General features: G+C 38.6%; 3 protein-coding genes across 6 annotated transcripts; 2 read left to right on the forward strand and 1 right to left on the reverse strand.

Annotated features, from left to right (window-relative positions):
- The first annotated feature begins 381 nt into the window (after positions 1-381).
- Positions 382-6067, forward strand: LOC137947962 (extra-large guanine nucleotide-binding protein 3-like). 2 transcript variants are annotated; one of them, XM_068793837.1, is made up of 9 exons: positions 382-738; positions 997-2225; positions 2359-2496; positions 2714-2818; positions 2896-3090; positions 3441-3612; positions 3946-4214; positions 4304-4476; positions 5235-6067. In XM_068793837.1, the coding sequence occupies exons 2-9, from the start codon at positions 1254-1256 to the stop codon at positions 5815-5817; spliced, it is 2607 nt and encodes an 868-aa protein (XP_068649938.1). In that variant the 5' UTR covers positions 382-738; positions 997-1253; the 3' UTR covers positions 5818-6067. The 2 variants fall into 2 exon arrangements, with proteins under 2 accessions (XP_068649938.1, XP_068649939.1); XM_068793838.1 differs by having other exon boundaries at positions 402-457.
- Positions 6068-6534: 467 nt separating this feature from the next.
- LOC137948792 (26S proteasome non-ATPase regulatory subunit 13 homolog B-like) lies at positions 6535-15242 on the reverse strand. The gene is made up of 6 exons (XM_068794964.1): positions 14851-15242; positions 13009-13455; positions 11518-11598; positions 10705-10901; positions 10472-10571; positions 6535-7096 (listed from the first exon to the last, which is right to left on the reverse strand). Exons 1-6 carry the CDS (start codon positions 14998-15000, stop codon positions 6911-6913), a joined length of 1161 nt encoding a protein of 386 aa, XP_068651065.1. The 5' UTR covers positions 15001-15242; the 3' UTR covers positions 6535-6910.
- Positions 15243-15917: 675 nt separating this feature from the next.
- LOC137947976 (uncharacterized) lies at positions 15918-21792 on the forward strand. 3 transcript variants are annotated; one of them, XM_068793854.1, is made up of 9 exons: positions 15918-16163; positions 16246-16622; positions 16709-16804; positions 17894-18004; positions 18080-18389; positions 19154-19241; positions 19876-20212; positions 20513-20661; positions 20774-21792. In XM_068793854.1, exons 2-9 carry the CDS (start codon positions 16290-16292, stop codon positions 21276-21278), a joined length of 1929 nt encoding a protein of 642 aa, XP_068649955.1. In that variant the 5' UTR covers positions 15918-16163; positions 16246-16289; the 3' UTR covers positions 21279-21792. The 3 variants fall into 3 exon arrangements, with proteins under 3 accessions (XP_068649955.1, XP_068649954.1, XP_068649956.1); XM_068793853.1 differs by having other exon boundaries at positions 16249-16622; XM_068793855.1 differs by having other exon boundaries at positions 15918-16031.
- The last annotated feature ends 223 nt before the right edge of the window (positions 21793-22015 follow it).

Consider the following 22015-nt stretch of genomic DNA (forward strand, 5'->3'; position numbering starts at 1 on the left):
AAATAAAATAAAAAGAAAAAGAAAAAATCGAATTGAGTTGAGTTGAGGCAACTGGAACGAGTCGCAGAACCATGACGCAGCGAGCCAGCTCATTAGTGTGTCACCTTCGTCTGCAGCAGTTGACAATGACACGTATCGGCTTATATTCAGTTTTTTAAACCGGGAAGCATTTAATATAATTATAATTATAATTATTATTTTCAACTTTCAAGTAAAGACAATACTGCCGAAAAGTCAAAGTCAGCCTAAATATTTCATGCGAGGTAGGCAATCAGGCGACGACGTGTCTTCACGGCGGGCCCCGCTCGAGACTGAGCCTCTCTGTCGACACCTGAACCCATTTACGCTCCCGGCTGACGAAAACAGTTTCGCATCCTTTCTCGCCACTCCTCTACCTCCGCGGATTTCCCCGCTTCAATCTTTCTTCTCTGCTTTTACCTGCCTCGCTTCTCCTCTGGTGAAATTTCCCTTTTTTTTATTATTCATTGATATTGTTGACAAATATCAAGTTGATCAATCGGTTCAAGCTTTTAATAGATTTGAACTCGTCGCGGTTTGTTTTATTTGACTCTGATTTTTTTGTCACTATTATTTTAATGATTAGCCGTCGGGACAGTCTTCATTTCTTTTTTTTTTTAAGTCGTCGTTCTTGAGGTCTTTTGACTGTGAAGGAGATGCTCATGTGAGTTATTTTGAAGCTCGGATTGTGCTGGTGTATTTGTGGAAGGAGGTTCAGAGGTGGGGTGAACTGTAAATGACTGCTTTATTTGGTTTGATTTTTTTTTTGGATTTGTCTCCTTTCTAGGGTTTGATGGTAAAGTTCGCTTCTATATGTTGAAAGTTTTGGGAAGGTAGTTCGAGTCTTTTGTTTTTTTTGTAAGTACATGGATGCTTGTGAGTAGTTAATCCTGAAAGTTTTCGTTTTTGTTGAGTCTCGTGAATTCGTCTGAATTCTGAACAGAAAGTTATGTCTGGAAAGTTTTACTTTTTTGATAGGTAAGTCCGAAATGAAGTTTCTTGCTTTTGATTGAGAAAGCTCCCTCGTTGAAAGAAGCGTCTGCAGAGGCTCAACTCTGGTTCTTATTCTAAGTCAGGCGGATATGCAGTTGCAGTCTCTTTTGGGTATTACATGCTACTTTTTCTGATATAGGGGACGCGGCAGTATTGTGTGTGGGGTGAGAAACCGCATTATTAAGTTTGTCCACTAACTGTTTTCGTTCGAGGGAGAATTTGTTCTTTAGTTGAAAGATAAAATGGCGGAAGCGCTTCAAGAGAAGGAGTGGGCTGAAACACTAAGACAGATGCTTCCCCCGGGGGCTTCTCTTTCTGCTGCTCAACTCAATCTCGATTACTCTATCGCAATCGAGTATGATGGCCCACCAGTTTCCTATGAACTTCCAAAAATTGATCCTGTCAATGTAAATTACCCTAGAATTCCGACTGCTACAGTTATGGAACCGTTCTCTGATTCACAAAGATCAGCTGTTAATTCCACCACTCCTGTAATTGAGCCTATACGGTTGCCGATTTCTCAAATTGCTGGTTTGACTGATCCTACTTCTCGAAGCCCCAGAGTCTCCATGAGCTCTGAATCTGTTGTGTCAGTCCTACAAAATGCCGACTTTTCATGTTCTGGTTCTCCCAACTCTGCACGCAGCATACCCAATAGTCCACCCAAGCCAGCAGCAACAGAGGGGAGGAGAGCTACTGTTGTTACCTTTGATACTGTGAACGAGAAATTGTCAAGAAGCGAAGACATTGTGGAAGAGCCAATTTACTCGGAATATGTTGGGGTGATAAAGGAGAAGAAGAAGAGGAAGAAAGTATGTCACAGGTGCGGGAAAGGGAAGTGGGAAAGCAAAGAATCTTGCCTAGTTTGTGATGCTAGGTATTGTAGCAACTGCGTGCTGAGGGCCATGGGCTCTATGCCCGAAGGGCGTAAGTGTGTTACTTGCATAGGTAAGCCTATAGATGAGTCAAATAGGTCAAAGTTGGGGAAACCATCCAGGATGTTAAAATGCCTCCTCAGTCCTTTGGAAGTAAAGCAAATCATGAAGGCTGAAAAGGAATGTTCAGCAAATCAACTTCGGCCAGAGCAAATAATTGTGAATAATGTTCAGCTGAATCAAGAAGAAATGGCAGAGTTACGTGGTTGTTCAATGCCTCCAAGGAAATTAAAGCCAGGTAGATATTGGTATGACAAGGAATCAGGTCTATGGGGAAAGGTGGGCAGTTCTAAGTCCTATTATATTTCTGCATTAATGCAATTTGTTGAATTGTTCCTAGTTTTTTTTTTTTTTCTCCTTTGCTGTTGGCCATGGGTTCTGATCAGTATTTCATTTGTCACATACTTGGTAGGAAGGAGAAAAGCCAGATAAGATCATTAGTTCAAACTTGAAATTCTCCGGAAAGCTCAGTACCAATGCAAGTAATGGAAACACTCAAGTTTACATAAATGGCAGAGAAATTACAAATATTGAACTGAAAATCCTGAAGGTAGACTTTTTTTTCCATAGGCTTGAGCTAGTGGTCATTACCCTTACTGTATTACCATTGTTGGTTTACTTTGCTCTTTGGTTTGACCTTATTAAGATTTGCTTCAATAAAATTTCAACTTGACTCATTTTTTAATTGTTAAAATTGGAAGCTGAACTCTCTATGTCTTCTCTGGTTCAAATTAATAAGAATCTTGAGTCTTCCAATGTTTCTTCAGCTAGCAAAGGTGCAGTGTCCTCGTGATACACACTTTTGGGTCTATGATGATGGACGCTATGAGGAGGAAGGTCAAAATAATATAAAAGGGAATATCTGGAAAAAGGTGCAAGTAGTCTACTGATTTTTATTTTTTTCCATAGGTAGCCATTCCTTGTAACATTTGATCCATTTGCTCGACAGACATCAACACGACTAGTATGTTACTTGTTCTCAATTCCAGTGCCCCATGCAAACATGCATAATCATAATATGGCTAGGAATGTGGATACACACTTGTCTGCCGGAACTGTTCCCAGCTATCTGGAGCCTAAGAGAACCCAGAAACTTCTACTGCTTGGGCACTATGGTTCTGGGACAAGTACCATTTTTAAGCAGGTTGGTTCGTACTCTTTCCTCAATATGCATGGGCTTTTTCTACTTGGTATAAGATCTTATAGTAATACAATCTTATCTTTATCTTTCCACTGGAATGTCCTTATCTTTCTCCTGAAGGGATGGTTTTCTTGTGTGGAATCTCTGCCATTGTCTTTTCTTTAATTAGAGTCATGTTTTTTTCTCAACTCCCACAAAGCATATAGATAATTGCATCTTTTGATCAAAGTCGTGCTTTCTTTTTCAATTTCCAGATTCATATAGATAATTGCATCTTTTTATCTTCTTTGTGCTGTTCTTCATTTATTAAGGGGCCCACACTTCTTTGGTAATGGTCTAGTCCCATTTAACAGGCCAAATTCTTATATGGAAGCCCATTCACTCTAGAAGAGCTTCAGAACATTAAGGTAATGATTCAAAGCAATATGTACAAATATCTAAGCATTTTACTGGAGGCACGAGAGCGTTTTGAAGAGGAAATGTTGTCCAGGAGAGAAGGTGCACATAACGAATCCTTTGGAGCAGGTAGCATTCTCTTTGATGTGATTAAGTTTTTTTTTTTCTTTAAATTTATTAGATCATTTACTGCTATTGAGCTGAAATCTCTGTTCTATGACAAAATGTCAGTATCTTGGGTTGGTCTCGAGTATATAAATGGATAATTTTCGTCAAGTGCCACCTTAAGCCGCTGAAAGAACTATGTTTCATTATTTTATGTATCATCGTCTAATTCCTGATACCCAATAGTAAAGTTCTTTCTTCTTTCTACTTATTTTACTTGTGGCGGCACCTGTAAGGAAAACAAGAATGGCATCATACTTGAATAATTTCCTCATATCTGATGCTGGGGTTGGTCAGGTGGAGACAGAGATGAAGCTACAGGTGAGGATGAAGTTGATGCAACTAATCAGTGTATCTACTCCATTAACCCAAGGTTAAAGGGCTTCTCTGACTGGCTTCTGGAGATCATAGCCATGGGAGACTTGGATGCATTTTTTCCTGCTGCAACGCGTGAGTATGCTCCAGTTGTTGAAGAGACGTGGAAGCATCCTGCCGTACAGGCAACGTATAAGAGAAGAAATGAGCTTCATTCCCTTCCAGATGTTGCTGAGTATTTCTTAAATCAGGTAGTCCTGGGCCTTTTGGTGCAAGTTACAATGAAATTGTAAGTTTACACCCCTGATGTTTGCAATCCTATCTGTTCCTTACCTGACAGGCAGTTGAGGTTTCAAGCAATGAGTATGAACCGTCAGAAAGAGACATATTATATGCAGAGGGAGTCACCCAAGGGAACGGAGTGGCCTGCACCGAGTTCACACTTGATGACCGGAGTCCAATGTCAGAACCTTACAACGACAATTCTGATGCTCACCCACATCCTCCTAAAAAGTAAGCATTCTGATCTCATTCGGTGTTTATTTCTCTGTAGGATGACATTTTGTTTTGCTGGATTTATATTCATTTCTATCCAGGTGATTGCTTGGAATCAGAAATTTGCGAACCAAAAATGCAGAATGAATAGTAGATTGGCAGAAATCCTGAGCCTCGTGTTCTGGAACCCTCCATTATTGCTTGAATAATTTCCATACTATGTTGGGAGGGTCTAACCACATGTTCCTAATTTAATCATTTTAGGATTTGGAGTACTTATGTGTTTTTCTCTGCTGTGCATGATTATCATAAGCCATATCTGTTGAATATAAAATCAATGTCTTTTCATGCATGCCTGTTGAATTTGACTCAGCTGTGTGTATTACAGCGTGAAAGCAAGTTGAGTTGACCTGATTTTATTCTGAGGACCCAGATCCTGAGGAAGGTCTAGAAAGTTTGGTTTAAGGTCCCAATTGTATATTTCCCCAACAGAAACAAAGGAATTGTTGAACAATCGCCAAATCAAGGATCAAGTCCAAAACCTAGACCTCAACAGAATTTCCTCTTTACAAATTTTGTTGAGAGTTCCATTAACCAACTATAAGATTCCTTTGGATCAGATGGCAAATTTACGATGGAGTCTAGTGGAGAAACAGAATTTATTATGCAACTTTTTTGTATCAATCTGAATTTTGCTAACCATAACATGTTCATTTCCCTTTATAACCTGTTTTAGTTTGTGGTTCTCATATAAGTTTTCATCCTCTCTTCTGTAGATACCAATTGATCCGAGTTAGCGCCAAGGGGATGAACGAGGGGTGCAAATGGGTGGAAATGTTTGAAGATGTCCGTGCAGTTATCTTCTGCTCCGCTCTCAGCGACTATGATCAGATGGGCATTTCTGAAAACGGGAACTCTCTCAAGAACAAAATGCTGCTCACCAAGGAGCTATTTGAGACGACAATACGACAAACATGCTTCCGCGAGACACCATTTATTCTTGTACTGAACAAGTATGACCTTTTCGAGGGGAAAATAAACCAGGTCCCTCTAAGTACATGCGAATGGTTCAACGACTTCTCGCCTGTGAGGACCCAACACAACAATCAGTCATTGGCTCACCAGGCTTACTTCTATGTTGCAATGAAATTCAAGGATTTGTATGCATCCATTACCGGGCAGAAGCTATTTGTGTGGCAAGCCCGAGCAAGGGAACGGGTTTCTATCGATGATGCTTTCAAGTACATACGTGAAGTGCTCAAATGGGATGAGGAGAAGGACGAGAACTTCTTTGGACCTGAGGACTCATTTTACAGCACAGAAGGGAGTTCTTCCCCATTTGTTAAACAGGAAGGATGATACCTGCTGAGTTGCTGCACCACGGTTTGCTGGGTGAGAGCGTGCATTGGTGTCAACAACGTAGGATGAATCCCCCGCGTGGTATTTGGGTGGATTGCCTTTGATTGGCTGACATCATGTACGCTGTGTGCAGTTCCTGAAATGCACAGGCTTTTAAGGGTGAAGATTGTCGCGTTTGTAAAAAATAAACAATGATAAGATTGTACAAGGAAAATTTGTTGTTTGCAAATAAAGGCCCAGGTTTTTGTTGCTCGGATGTAAAAGCTTCGTTCAGGTCTTATGAACGTTTTCATGTTTAGAGACCTCAAGGAACACGAGGGGCCTCTATGGGAACGTAACAGAGCTATACTGGCTCTAGCAACACAAATTTTATTTAAATTATCAGCCGAAGCGTTCGATTGATTCGTGAAATAAATCTTCTACTGCTGTTTATACTAATGAATAAACCCCATTACCAAAGCTATCATAACCAATCGCTCGAAAAATACTCTCATTGAAGATCCATTCCATTCCTTTCCTTTCCTTTGACATCCGATGTAAAACAATCTACGAATCTTTACTTGTAAATACCTATTATCTATTTCGTATTAAAGCAATAATAATACAGAAGGTTGGCACTGGTTTGAAATAAAAGTAAACACAGACGCATTGAAACGAACGATCATCTCTATTTGATTTAAAGAAAAAGAAACATAAAACTAGTGATAAACCTCGACAAGAGTGGGAAGCACTTTGATCCTTTTAAAAGAACCTTGGTGATGTCTCACAAATGTTTGCAGCAATTAACCTGGAAGATTATAAGAGCAGAATCTTCCACGAAAAATAAAAAAGAAACAGCCGTGTTCTAAAAGCCCTAGTCCTATCGCACAATGTTTTGCTGAGCTTAACCACCGGGTTCTGACAAGTGATGAATTAAAAAATACATGCCTCAAAGCTGCCCCCTTGCAAAATTTTCAAGAAAAAATTTAAAAAGGAAACCCACAATGACGAGAACATGTTCTTTTACCTGCCACGTTATCTGGCACCTTAGATTGTTACAGAGGGACTGGCGACTGGCGACTGGTGACCGGTGAACGATGCCAAGAATCATGAATCACGAGGCTACGAGGTCTGGGATCTCAGACTCCACAGACAACAAAGCTGTGTGCACCTTCTCAAGCCAGTTGTCCAGCCGACTTCTCAACGATTTGATTTGAGGAATCCCCAAAACTCTTGGTTGAACCCATGATACATGGACCGTACCTTCTACTTGATCAATGATGCCCTCAATCAGATGGACCTACAAACAAAGACGTCAAAATCTTGTCCACAAAACCAGCAAAGCTCTGCCCCTACTACAAAAACCAAAACAGACCACACAGACTAAACAGGACATCTTTGGTAAAACCAATCCCCTAAAAGGGTAAAGAACATTATAAGAGAATTGCATACACTTTAAATTTGTAGAAGTATCCTTCTTTTTAAAACTCATTATTAATCCTTGGTAAATATACTACAATCAACACCAACAAGAGGCTAAAAACAAAGAATGGTACCTCTTATACTAATGGAAGACATGAACAAGATGATGTCAAGGACAAGGAGAAGAATTATATTTACAACATTTTTCAAGAGAAATTAATCAAACAAATTGTACTTCCAAAAATGCCCGAACAATTTGAAATCACCTGTACCTGAATTCAAAGAGTTCAGGTGGATTGAAGTGGTATATTTTGTAAAATTGATTATTCAGATAAACTTTCTAGGCCTATGCTCAACTACAGTTAATATGGAAGACTAGTCTTGCATTGGGACTTAACATAAAAATTGTGCAAAAGATGGACTGAACGTAATAATCATATTTTCAGCAACAACGCTAAGACTCCTACAGGGGTTTTGAAAAGGACTATTGAAAAGGACTATCTAGATCACCCATTTTGGCTTCTAACATGTACTGCTTTGTCAATTCCGCAGCGCATACATCAGAAACAATTGGATTTCAATTGCTGCTCTCTGAACCCACTAGACCTCTGATAATTTCAGCATGGATACCCCCCACACTCCTATTGATGGCTAAACAAACTTTGCTGGGAATGCTAAAGGTAACACCGGGCCCGCTAAGGATACCAAACTAAATTCTTACGCCAGCCTGCTTGGTATTCCTGACTCTTTAGGCGCAATGACCCATGCTCTTTTAAATGGAATTCAACTAGCGAAAGAACATAAGTTGAATTTCTGGAGAAGAAAAAAAAATCACTGACTTGATCAATAACTAAGTACAATTAGCCTCTATTTATAATAAAAGAAATAAGTATAATCAAATTACAATTAAAATTACCCATATCACTGTTAGACTCAAAAGTCTAATTCCTAAAGATGAGTGCTAGAATAATTAAACAACTGAACATAAATAGAAGACTAAAATAAGTAAAATCTAACTAAAACACTTCTATCAGACTCCTATAAGATTCCGCAATATTCATTAATGCTCTGTTAGACTTCTTTCTATGAGAGTCATGTAAGACTCTTCCATACCCGCTCTTCAACACTCCCCCTCAAACTGAAGTTTACAACTTCAACTGGCAAGGAAAAATATTTTTAGTCTTCAATCTTGTTTGGCTAAAAATTCTTCATCTTTTGTTCTCCCCCTTGGACTACTTTGGTCACGTAAAATAAAATACCTCTTTCTTTGTATCTTTGTTTTTCTTCCCCCCCTTAAGTTGGGGATAAAAAATATATAGAGACCCAACTTGAAAAAAATAAATATGGTAGAAGAAAAATCATTCCTACCCATATGGCAAAATTCCATACACCAATAAAAAACGGTCTGGACTGAAAATTATAAAATTCGCTCATTTTCAATGGCGAAAAAAGGCCAAATTTTAGGCATGAAAAATACACTACTCGCTTTTTAAAGGTAACTCAAACAAAAATCACCTTGTAGGCGAAGAATAAAAGACTTGACATAGGAATTCTCAGCTCAAGGAGCCATCTTTAGTGCTTTTGACAGGAACCCACAAAGAGCACGGCCTAATGGCCATATGCAGCAGCACAATAGAATGAGACCAACTAGGATAGGTGTTGGGACAAACATAAGGGAAACAAAATAGAAGCATAGAATAACTTAACTTTGTAAGGAAAAGGAAAAAGAAAGAGAAATATAGGATTAAAGAATAGATGAAAAATTGTCTGTGGGTTGACCAAGTCATCTCACATAACCGGCTCTTCAACAACATATCAGTCTCCCATACATTTGTCGAAGGCAACTATGCTGTGGGAACCTTTTGGTGGGATTGTAGTAGTGGACTTTGGAGATCACGAGTGTGAAAGGAAGTGTTTGAGTCAACCCACCAGCTCTCTATTACTTGGATATACACACACTGAGTTCAGCCAACTCAGTGGTTAACAACCATGCAAGAGAAAGGGTTGTTCTTCCATGCTTAGACATTTGTTTATGATTCTGTTTGTTAGGCATGGTGTCCTCGTAGTGGCTAACAAACCATGCAAGATAAAGGGTTGCTCTTCCATGCTTAGACATTTGTTTATGGTTCTGTTTGTTAGGCACGGTCTCCTCGTAATTTCTTTCTTCTTGTTATTTAGCCTGCCCCCTCGTTTGTTGAAGAGGGGAGGCAATTTCATAATCCTCCTCTTCTCAATAAATCTCCCCCAATCTTATTAAAAGAAGTACCCCACTACATTTTTCACAGTTATACAGTGCTAACAAATGTCAATAACTTCCACAGTTCTTTCATCCACTAGTTCCATGTAAAAGATGAAAGGAATGACCATGCTCCAATTGCCAGTCAACAAAAACTTATTAGCATGCCATCTCAAATTAATTTTCAGCAAAATACTTTGTATATTCAGACAATGCAGTGAGAAACAGACACTAAAACTCTGAAAAATGAAGCAAGTCAGCACCACAAGAAACAACTGAACAGCATAAGTGCAGAAATATGAAACAAAGAAAAATACAAGATGAGAGAACCTAGCTTAGAAAATCCTAGAGATAAATTACACTATTTACAACAAAGATATCCAGGCTGTTAGGAATAGTCCAAAAATTATAGATAGCCATTTAAGATAATTTTGACATGTTTGAGTGACACTCACAATGACCAAGACAAGGTCCCTATTAATATCAGTTAAGAGAGCAAGTTATAGAGCAGAAGAGTGGCATATGGGCCTGCTGGAGAGAAAGACTAGAAATTTTAACTAGCAAGGAACCAGCAAATTTTAGAGGAAGACTGGAGGAGGCTTCACCACCATAGTACGTCGAAAACGTTATAAAAACATTAAAAATAACTATTACTGGTAAAACAAAGGACAAAGGAGCATTGTATAATAATTTCCTGAATGCTCTATAAGTTCCAAAGTTAGTGGGTGCCATGTAGCTCTCTTCTGGTGGGAACCAGAAGAGAGTGGAGTAGGCATGGAGGCCGAGAGGCTCAGACCCAAAGCACCCAAAACAATGACAAATTGCCACTTCCAGAACTACCAATGAGAAAACAGAAATTCATAGAATTATATGCATGATGTATTAAAATCCAATTTTCATTCACAAACATCAGTTACTATGAGAAAGCCACAGAAATCCTATAGTTAACAAGACAAGGAACTCTGCGGTAGAACTTGTCTTCCAGACAAGAGTAAATGTAATTGTAGTAAGACTCACAGATAAACTTTTCATGAGAAGATACTCCACATCCTCTATAGAAAGTTTAGTGCGCTCTGCAATGACGCTCAACGGAATGGTTCGATCTTCAGAGGGACGGCTGCAAAGGAAACAATTAATAAATAGATATATTGCCGAAACAGTACACAAATGCAACAACCAAACAATTCTAATTAAATTCAGATTTGACTCCAACCAACCAAACTGAACTATAGATCAAAATATATTCTCACCTGAAAATGATCTCCATCAAACAGAGAATGTTGATCTTCTCAAGCATTTTTTTCTCATTCTGCACCAATGCAGGTTGTGCGGTGAGTGCAGCTTGATGAACACGACAAAGTTCTTGGTAACGAACAAGATCACCAGCGTTGAATGCCTGGAGTATGTAATAAAGCCACTCTACTGGTGTCCCCAAGAGGCTTTTTATCTGCCCAATACATTAGAAAGATCAAAACCAAGCACAGCAGCAAACAAACAGAAACACATGGACCAAGTTTTAGAGAACACTTCTTCAAAACAAAAAATGTTAGAGAAAAGAAAACACCATTTTAAATTACTTTAGTGAATACTTGTGTCAATCAACTCAAAGGATGCAAGTGGCAAATGGTTTTGGCAAATGGGAAAATAAATAATTTAACACCATGGTAATTAAAAAACTAAAATATACTTATGTACAACTGTATGAAGAATTTAACTTGTAGATGACAGCATAAAAATAGAACTATAAGATAGAAAATTAAATACCATCATCAAGAAAAAAAATTTTGAGAAAAATGAGGCTTAAATATCACCATCAAGGAAAATGAGCTTTTTAAATAGGGGAAAGTAGAAATTTACAGACAAGTAAAATATAACACAATCACTTTTGCCTCTACGGTACCATATTGGTTTAAGATTTTTTTTGGGAACAGCTATAGGTGCACAAAACAAGCATAAGACATACCCTGTGTCCTACCTATACTTTTCCATTTCAAGCAGAAATGTCACACACTTGAAGACAGTAAAACCAATTAATTTAAGTGCTTTCAAGTAGAATAGCTTACGATCGGGTGTGCTAGTAGTTCACCAAAGTTGTAGATGTTATCACCAAGCAATGCAGAAAGGGACAAATCAAACGCCAAATCCTGCATGCAATTAGCATGAAAAAGCTTAGTCACAAATAAATCGAGCTTGACTAAACACGATGACCTTACATGTGCATCCCCAATAACTATTTAAAAAAAAAATGTACATCCCCAATAATACTTTATTTTTCACTGTACAGATAAAATGATATTAGTTTTTCCCATTAAGAAATATAGTGCTTAAAACAGTGACTGAATCGGTATACACAGTGCCTGTAGAGAGACTAAGGAAAGCTTCTTTTTTTTTCTTTTTTTTCTTGAGAATAGTGAGTGTTTTTTATTGATAAAAACTTTGAACCACAATCTCTTAGGCTAGCTCTTGATTTCGAAGCAAGAAAACAACTAGTTACCGGTGACAAGACAAAGAAGAATCAAGCAGTGCAAGCACAACAATAGGTATATTAGTCACTAAAGCAAAAACATTAAAAAAATAAAAAATTATACTTGCACCTAGAAACTGACTGAATTTAATAGTTCAAAAGTTTATTTAATCTCCAACAACCTAGTATAGCATAAGATAATTTAACAATAACATGTAGCAAAGACCACTGCTACTGATTGACTATTGTTCTTCTTTCATCAGACTTTACAATGGAAACAGCAACACCTATAATCAAGTTTGTCCAGCAAAAAACTCATAGGAACTAAAACTGTACCATAAACTCATCTACAACCAGTTCCAGATGATTTTTGCAGAGAGCAATCACTCCCAGATGACTGTCAAACTATAATTCAGTTGTCCTGCATAAAACTGGTAGAAATTAAAACCCTACCATAACCTCATCAACAACTGTTTCCAGACAGGTTTTGCGGGAAGCAGTAATGTATTGAGGCTTTTTACATTAACATTCAATTAGTCACATTATTTAATTGATCAGAAAGTTGAAATCATATGCTTCAAATTAATAACTTTTTCACTGCTATCAAAGCACTAGTCCATTATTTACTTTCACCAAGGTCATACAGCTGGAATTTCAAACATAAAAACTCACAAAACAAACATAACAGCAAATCAGAACCTTGGGCCACATGTTATTATCAAACTATTCCAAGTTATAAACCATTTACTATTCCAGTTTATTATACACGGACAGATTTTCAAAATACTTTTAAAAGTATAATGCTAAGAAGAAACCAAACAAAAAAACACAAGATCACTAAATCTTCCTCCAAAAATTGGAGGTATAAATTACTACTAGAAAAGAGATCAGAGGTACAGCACTCACTAGAAGGGTCTTTAGACAAATGCAAGCAAAAAGTTACCAACTCTCACAGAAAGCATGAACTCCGTCCACAAATCACTTCTATATTTTTTTTCTTTTTAGTAGCATGAAATTTACAATCTTCACAAGAACAAAATGTAAATCAACACATCAACTATTACAAAGGAGATAAAAACAAAGACCATACCAGCTTAAAAGAGTCTGAGAGAGACTCAACCGTTGTGTATGCCAAATAGAGAAGAGCACTTTTATAGAACTCAGCAAATTCTTGACGAGATTTATAGAACTGTGATGAAACCCAGTGAAAGCTTGCATAAACAGAAGGATCAATATCTGTCATGCTATCCAATGTAGTCTTGCCCTCTTCTAGAAGCTTCTTGCACTCTTTCTGCTCTCCTTTCTCAAGATTGAATGCTGCTATTTGCATCTTCACATAGAGAATGGGTTCCTCTATCCGTATCTCCCTAGTTGCACGAAGCTTTTCGATTACCTCTTCAAGATAGCTGATAGCAGCATCTTTTTCTGAATACTGGCGAGAAACTATTACAGCAAAATGTGCAAGCTTAAGGAGATTGATTTTTGTTTCAAAGTCGGTGATGAAATTATTATATAATTGTATGAGAGCATCACCCGCCTGAAAAAAAAACTAGCATTGTAAGCCTTAGGAAATAATAGCACAAAATATATGCCAATAGTTGTCATTATCATCAGTAGAGGAGTGTAGCATATGCAAGTAAATGCAGCAGTAAATTGAGCACTGCAAACACTTTCCATCAAAAGAATAACAGACAGAGTAGACCAAGTTTTGGTCCATTCTATTTAACATGCCAAAAGATTTTTACAACTAAAATTCCATGACCAGTGAATAAAGTGGTACCAGTGTAGGCTTGATGCAGTGGCACACACATGGAAACATGTGCAAGACTACCATGAATTATCATACTCATCTAAAATTTATATAATATCAGTAAACCTTTAATTTAATGGACCTGCCTTTTTATACCCATCAAGATGAGCATTAGATCCAATAGAATGTATAACCCCACATACAGAAACAAGTGCATATATACATAGTATTGAGAGATAAAGGGCACTGAGAGAGAGGGAAAGATGTAAAAGGCAAGATCAGAGGAAAAGCTAAAACCCGAGGCTAAATTTCTATGCATGCAAATGTCAATAATATCCTACAGCAGAACTTGCAAGTATACATACTTTAATTTCAAAATATGTAAGTAACACCCGCAAAAATTAAAAAGAAAGAAACAACAGTAGCATAACAGAAGCAAGCCAATGCCAGAGAAAAGGCCCGGAAATATTTACAGGTGGTATCAGGTCATCTAAATCTTAATCCCACATTAAAACCACAGAATCGTGTTCCTCCTACTCATTGCTAGTTCAAGAACTGCCTTGTTATAACATCATTAATCCTGACAAAAAATAACTAAATCATACAGAGGCTCCAAATGAAATTCACAAATTATCATATTCCTCTGGCAAAGATTTTTGCATTAATCGACTGGGTTAAACACAAACTACATTTTTTCTATTCAGCTACAAAAAAAAAAAGCAGTCACGCTGACACTTCCGTCATCAATTCAAATTGTGAAACTACTTCCTGGTGTAGCAGCCATTTCAAATATATTAACTGATTGCAACATTAAGTCAAACCATCACCCAAATACCTAGGGAACTCGAGGATTACCGCCAACAACAGCAGAAGGAGAGCACTTGCGAAGATTCAGTGGACCAAATACCTCTAAGCCAATATCTTCATCTGCGTAAGTCAAAGCATCTAACTCTAGGAAATAACTCAACAATAGTAAATCAAAACATCTCCAAGGATCTCAAGCCCTAACTCCCAAGTCAAGCAAAAAATCAATAAAGCCAACGCGAACACAAATCTAAAACCGGATAGATTCAACTACCACACAAGCGTTCAAACCGAATGAGACAAACACCAAATCATCACAAACGAATCCAGCACAAACACATCACTCAACATCCTGAAACAAACAACCAACCAACGAACCTGAAAAACGGCTAGGGCAACGAATTGCTCGAGCTTGAGAGTGAGCTGGTGCCAAAGCTTCCTCTGATACAAATCCGCGAGCGAATTGTACCAGTCCGCGAGCTCCGGCTGCTCGTTACGTTGCGCCTCGAGGTACTGCAGAGCCGACATGACTGAAACCGAAGAAAAAAACAGACGCCGGCGAGAAGAAAATGATCAGATTCGATTCGCGGTGAAACAAGAGCCTTGGACGAGGTTTTCTTCGATTGACGAAATGCCGAAAAAAAAACCCTCGGGTTACTCTACTGGTTCGAGTGGCCGCCCGGTCGCTGTGATTTTTTGCCCCCTTCTTTGTTTCTCTCAAGGGCTGATAAAGAAAGGACCACGCAGAGGTTATTTCTTTTATTTTTCTCTTTTCTTTTGCCTTTTTCTTTACTGTCTACTCTTCACTCTGTTTATATTCTTGTCGCGATAGACTACAACTAATGTGCGCCGGGTGCGTGTTTAGTCGGGGGATTTAAATTCCTAGATCGGCGTGAGCATGATCTGGCGGACTTAGCTGGTGCGGTCATATCAAGCCTAGCAGGCTGCAGCAACCTTTTATGGGCTGATGACATTTTACTGTAATATGGGCCAAGCCTACTAAGTTAGCCAGGCCTCACTCAATCGTGGGCCTCGCTCATGTTTCCCATCTCGGCTGCTGAGTGATTACATTTGTTCATTAATATTTATTAAAAGATCGCATAAATTTAAAATAGTTGATATATAAAACTATTAAATAATAAAAATAATTATTTTTGAAATTAATATTTTTCATTTCATTATATGCCTATCGAATTTAAAATATTTTATTTTTATTAGGATTTATTTACGGGTAATATCATTTTTATTTAAGCATTTATTCTCCTATAAAGATGGTTATTTTATGTATCTATTTATTGAACGATACAGTGTGGGTCAAATTTTGCCTGTCCCGCTTCTGTGGTGTGCGCGTGCGTGGTTCTTGTTTCGTGCGGAACATGCAAGTATACTCTCCGGTCACGCAGAACCGTAGAAGGAAATTGGCTTCCTCTCCACGAGTGCTTAAACCCTAGTAAAACCCCAGGCGAACTCCACAGCCTGTGCTGCAGCAGTTGCCTCCCTCCTTTTTGTTCGAATCGCCGTCTTTAACCCACCCTCTGCGAATTTCTCATCCCCTTAGGGTACCCGTCTTTAGAGCCTTTTTTTCTTTCTTTTTTTCCCTGTTTTGCTTCGTTTTTTTCTGATTGAACGGTACACGATTTCTTCAAGGAAGCTCCTTCCAGCTTTTTTCTTAGTTGGTTCTAGCGTTAGAGGTTTATTATTCTCCACATTCACGTTCATTATAGCAATTTTATTAATTTTCCCGTGACTGACCCAAACTTCTCTTTGTCAAAGAAGGGAAAACGAGCCCGGGTTTGTTTCCAGTGCTAGTTTGAGGGATGGCGAAGCTGCGCGCGGTGGGTTTGGTATCTGCAATGGCATCGGCAGCTTTAGCTGCAGACCGTGCGTACGCTGATGGTCCTTTCAAAAATTTCCCTTTCTCGACTTCCCCTTCTGGTTCTACTAATCCGGATACTCGCCAGACTTCTCCGCTTTCTGGTCAGCCTACCCAGCCTTCTCCTCAGGCTCCTGCGGTCGAGGCCAAACAGGAGAGGAAGCCTCAGAATGACAATCCTTTTCCTCGAACAACAGCAGCAGGTTTTGATCCTGAAGCACTCGAAAGAGGGGTTGAGGCTTTAAGAAGGATCAATGAAGCTCCTAATACTAATAAGGTAAGGAGCTGTTTGCATTGCCTGATTATCTGTTGTAATTTGTTTGACTGGGTCTTTTACGTCCTGGTACTTGTGGTGGTTGCTAGGCCTTTGACATCATGAAGGAGCAAGAGAAGACCAGGCAAACCCAAATGGTAGCTAGGGAGAAGGAGTTTAAGGCATGGGAAGCTCAACATCAAACTGTAAGTTTAAGGTTGCGTTGAGGACCAGCTGTTTATTTCTCGTTGACATATTTCATTCTTTATAATATGTATTTTATGTCCAAAGTTAATGATATATAGTCCCACTATGATGTGATTAGATTGATGCATGAGCCATGAAGCACATTATTTTTCGCTAAGGTTGTGTATTCCAGTGAAGTTGTGATACATTTTCGATTTTCTAAACCATGGACATGGACATTTGCTAACCTTTTTTTCCAAGTAAATTTCCAAAGAAGAAACGACTTCAGCCTGCATCTGTGAATAAAAGGTGTGAGCAGATGTGGGTTTTGATGGTCTGGGCTTCCTTGAACGTGTCAAATATAATTGATTAGGTTCACTGCAAGTATTTTTCTGAGAAAAGAAAAACAGCAAGTTATTTAGAAACTGTTATGATTTGACTTTCCGGTCATGTAGAACCGTAGAAGTAAAAAGGCTTCCTCTCCACGAGTGCTTAAACCCTAGTAAAACCCCAGGCAAACTCCACAGCCTGTGCTGCAACAATTGCGCCCCTCCTTTTTGTTTGACTCACCGTCTTTAATCCTCTGCGAATTTCTCATTCCCTTGGGGTACCCGTCTTTAGAGCCATTTTTTTTCATGTCTTGCTTCGTTTTTACTGATTGAATGGTACACAATTTCTTCAAGGAAGCTCCTTCCAGCTTTTTTCATAGTTGGTTCTAGCCTTAGAGGTTTATTATTCTCCACATTGTATGTTTCACTCAGTTGCTTTCTAAATTGGGAGGAAAATTCTTGCCATATGTGCAACATTGTTAGATCAAGCTACAGATGTTATCACTGATAAAGAATGGATTGATTTATCACTCCATTATGATTCTTGACAGTCCCAAAGGTAGGTTCAGAATCCTGATTCTTGTAATGTCTGAGATTTGTTTAACTATACTGTAGTGTCTTTGTCTAGCTGTCTTTTGAGCTTAAGCTGAGTTAATTTAGCTGTTATTGGTGAATTAGTATGTTATATAAATGTATTTTTGGTCAGCTTCACTTTGAGCTTGGACCTTGCTGATAGACTGGTAGTTTTCTTGCATTTTTAGTAAAATCTTTTGATTTCAGGAAAGGCAAAGGGTAATGTATGAAGAGCAGAAAAAGTTGAACCAGCAACAAGCACAGTTAAAGGCTCAAATGGCTCGTCAAGACGATGAATTGGCCAGGAAGAGAATGGAGGTATGGTTGTAGAACTTTTGTTCTATGACCTGTCATGTACATAGTCTATTAATGGTTATTCTGTTTCTCATATAGGAGGAGCATGAACTTCAGCGAGCAAGAAATCAGGAGCTCGTGAAAATGCAAGAGGAATCAAATAACCGGTTAGAGCAAATTAGGCGTGCCACAGAAGAACATATTCAGGCTCAACATCGAAAAACAGAGCAGAAAAAAGCAGAGATGGAACGTGAAACTATCAAAGTTAGGAGCATTGCAGAAGCAGAAGGGAGGGCCCACGAAGCAAAATTAGCTGAGGATGTAAACAAACGGATGCTTGCAGAAAGGCTCAAGGGGGAGAAAGAGAAACTGATTGAAGCTATTAACACTACTTTTGAACACATAAGAGGTGCAAAATAGATTCTGATAGCATAAGGCATTTGAATTTTAGCATTTATGTTGAACAACTATTTGTGTAAATGTTTTTCTCAACAATCAAGATCCACAGGCTTAACCTGTTTTCTTTCCTTTCATGAAAGAGTGTTTTTTGTGCTAGTCAATCACACCACATTGTTGTTTGGCCGGCTTCTTGAACTTCATAGTTCTCTCACAGTAGTGTGTGTTTCTAATTCTAGATCAATGTTTTCAACACCATGTTCACACCTTCTGTATACTGAATTACCAGAGATTGGCAAGTTATATTTTTTGTTAATTATTCCACCACAGTCAGTGATAATATTTTTTCATGCCTGGATGTGTCATAGTGGGCAAAACTTGCTACAAGAACTGGGGCTTCTGCTCTCTTGAGAAAGGCATGATATGGCAGCATTACTGTGCCTATAATGGATAGCATGTTAAGGTGATCATGTAAAAGAAAAAAACAGGTCAGAATGTTAGGGTTTCTTTCCAAGGAAGTCAATAGCATTTGAATTGTGCATAATGGCCATTAATTTATTGATTTACGATGGAGTTTGCATTGTGAAAATTGGATGCTGTCGAGTCTAAGTTGGGCAGACTAACTGTGAGCCTTGGAACAAATTCTATTTCCTATTTCAAAAAAACAATGATTTTTTTACTTGGGATTAGTAATTTACCTTCTTGTTTTTAGTGTTGGTGGCCATATCTTTTTTCACTATGTCAAAGCTTGACTAACAGCATGTCTTCTTTCTGTAGCTGGTTTTCACGCCCTAACAAATCCAGATACGTTGATGATGGCAGTTGGTGGAGTAACAGTACTTGCAGCTGGGATTTATTTGACTCGGTACTGTTTCTGTTTCTGTGGACTTTGGACATTTTCTGCTAGTTCTTATTTTGGAAAGTTTAAAAATTGGAGTTTGTGATATTTGGATGAAGAAGCATTTGACACTTATCTAAGCTTAGCAAATGCCAAGATGATTTAAAGGGTAATGCATGTGGATCATGCAAAAGAAAAATCAACACAAAGAGGTCCAGGATCCACTCCCCTGGATTTTTTGTGAGAAGGACCGGAGGGAATGGAAGTTCCGTGGATATGTAAACAACCCCATGAAAGTGTTTTCATGATAATTTATGGGACAATAAATGATATACCTGTTCTGTACTCATTATTGATTGTAATATGCACAATGGTCTAACAGATCACTGAACCAGGTTGTTTGTAACTGGTTAAGCCACTGGTCCAATGACTGGTTAGAGTATTGCAAAGAAATTCCAATTCACATACTCTCTTTGTTCCTATTGTCTGAAATCTTCCTTATTAAAATGCATTAAAAATTGGAAAATGAGAAACTGTTTTTTGGGATCACCCCTTTTTGACCTATGTGGGACCACATGAAATTCTTCATGATATCTGTGTTTTGTATGATCCTGAAGTTTGTGATGAACATGAACTGATGATTTCTCATACTTCCCTGCAGAGAAGGCGCTAAGGTGTATTGGGCATATATTGATAGAAAATTGGGACAACCTTCCCTTATCAGAGAGTCCTCTAGAGGAAAGTACCCTTGGTCTGGTTTGTTTTCTCGTGGTATGACAAATGTATTCCGTAGAAGTGGTGAAGGAGCTGGTCCAGGTAAAAATGGCGGGATGTTTGGTGAAGTAGTTTTGCATCCTTCTCTCCAGAAGAGAATCCAACAGCTAGCTAGTGCTACTGCGAATACAAGATCCCACGGAGCTCAATTTCGTAACATGCTCTTCTATGGTCCACCAGGGACTGGGAAAACAATGGCTGCTAAGGAGCTTGCGCATAAGTCGGTAAGGATTTTCTCGTTGATTTGTAAAAATAATATTGGTGAATTCTGGAAGAACTTTTGCATGGGTACCAAACAAGAAGGATTTGAATTTTTTATTATTATTATTATTTTTTTTATAAAGATGTATTTATATTTACAAGGAAAAAATTAAAAAAGAGGAGGGAGCAGATCCCTAACACGGATTTGAATTATGTAGGACTAAAGATTTAGTATTTGTACTCATTTGTTCTTGTTTTTGCATCATTTGAATGTCTTCCCTTTTATTCCATCAGCAGTACTCATAAACAACACATTTCCACAGGGGCTGGATTATGCCTTGATGACTGGAGGAGATGTGGTACCTTTGGGGCCTCAGGCAGTCACCAAGATCCATGAGCTTTTTGCTTGGGCTGAGAACTCTCGTAAGGGTTTGCTGCTTTTCATAGATGAAGCAGATGCATTTCTGTGCGAGTAAGTTTTTTGTATTTATCTGAGATTGTATCTAGATCCATGAGCTTTTTGCTTGTATAGAGACATCACTGGTGATCCTACTCCAGAATTGACCCTATACTGTTTTTTACAGGCGTAATAAAACCTATATGAGTGAATCCCAACGAAGTGCTCTCAATGCCCTTTTAGCTCAAACAGGTGACCAATCCAAGAATGTAGTAATAGCCCTTGCCACCAATCGCCCTGGGGATCTTGACTCTGCTGTAATTGACCGAGTTGATGAATGTCTTGAATTCCCTCTTCCTGGTGAAGATGAAAGGTTCAAATTGCTCAAACTCTACTTGGACAAGTATATTGCTCAGATGGGTGAGAACAAATCTGGCTGGCCCACATTTTTCCAGAAGAAACAGCGAAAGATTGAAATCAAGGGTTTGTCAGATGATGTTATTAGAGAAGCTGCAGCTAAGACTGAGGGATTCTCAGGCCGAGAGATAGCAAAGTTGATGGCTAGTGTTCAGGCTGCTGTTTATGGAACCAAGGATTGCATTCTTGATGCTAACTTGTTCCGTGAGGTGGTGGATTTCAAGGTTGCTGAACATCAGCAAAGGCAAAAGTTTGCTGAGGGTGGCTCCGATTGAGATATTTATAAGCCTGCATGACTCTTTGGTGTTCAACCTGCTTTATAACTGTGATGTCATGAGGCTGCTCAGGATCATACTGATGGTGTTCAGTCTTGTTTGAGCTGCAACGCTGTTTTGACCATTATTTGTTAATTGAAGCTGCAGCTGAGCAGTTGAAAATCATTGGGTTCCTTCCCCCCACCCCATATTTTTTCCCCTCACCAATGTTGGGAATATAATTTTCTTCATATATGTAGGAGGGGATTTTGTTATGACCGATGGTCATTCCTAGACAAGGGATAGAGAAATTCTCATTTGGAATAATATAGTGGTAGTTGGAGCACTGATGGTTGTATAAGACGAGGAATTCTTTGCAGGACTTTTAAGAGCTAATGCTTCAGTGAGACTGGCAGAGGTGGGCATCCTGCTGGTGGTGCAGTGGGATCTTAGCTCTACTTTTTTATATTTTTACATTTTTACATTCGTAGAGCAATGTTGTTAAGTACTGGCAAAGTGCTTACATCGGGTTGTAATTGGTTCATTTTGGTGTAACCACCTGTTCAACCAATGATGTTATAATTAATTTTGAAAAATAAACATTGTTGTTGAATGTAGTCTCTGCAATTATATTTATCGGCAGGGTGGAGATCCTTTTAACTGGAACGACATTTAACTAACATGGTGATGTCGGATTTGCTGTGGGAAGGTTTGGAATCATTATCACTGCAGAGAAACCAGCCAAAACCCTTTCGCGC

This window comes from Aristolochia californica, unplaced genomic scaffold (genome assembly GCF_029961685.1).
Source record: "Aristolochia californica isolate CCGP_79_NKW_82.1479 unplaced genomic scaffold, dmAriCali1.0.hap1 SCAF_13, whole genome shotgun sequence".
NCBI classification, from domain to species: Eukaryota; Viridiplantae; Streptophyta; class Magnoliopsida; order Piperales; family Aristolochiaceae; genus Aristolochia; species Aristolochia californica.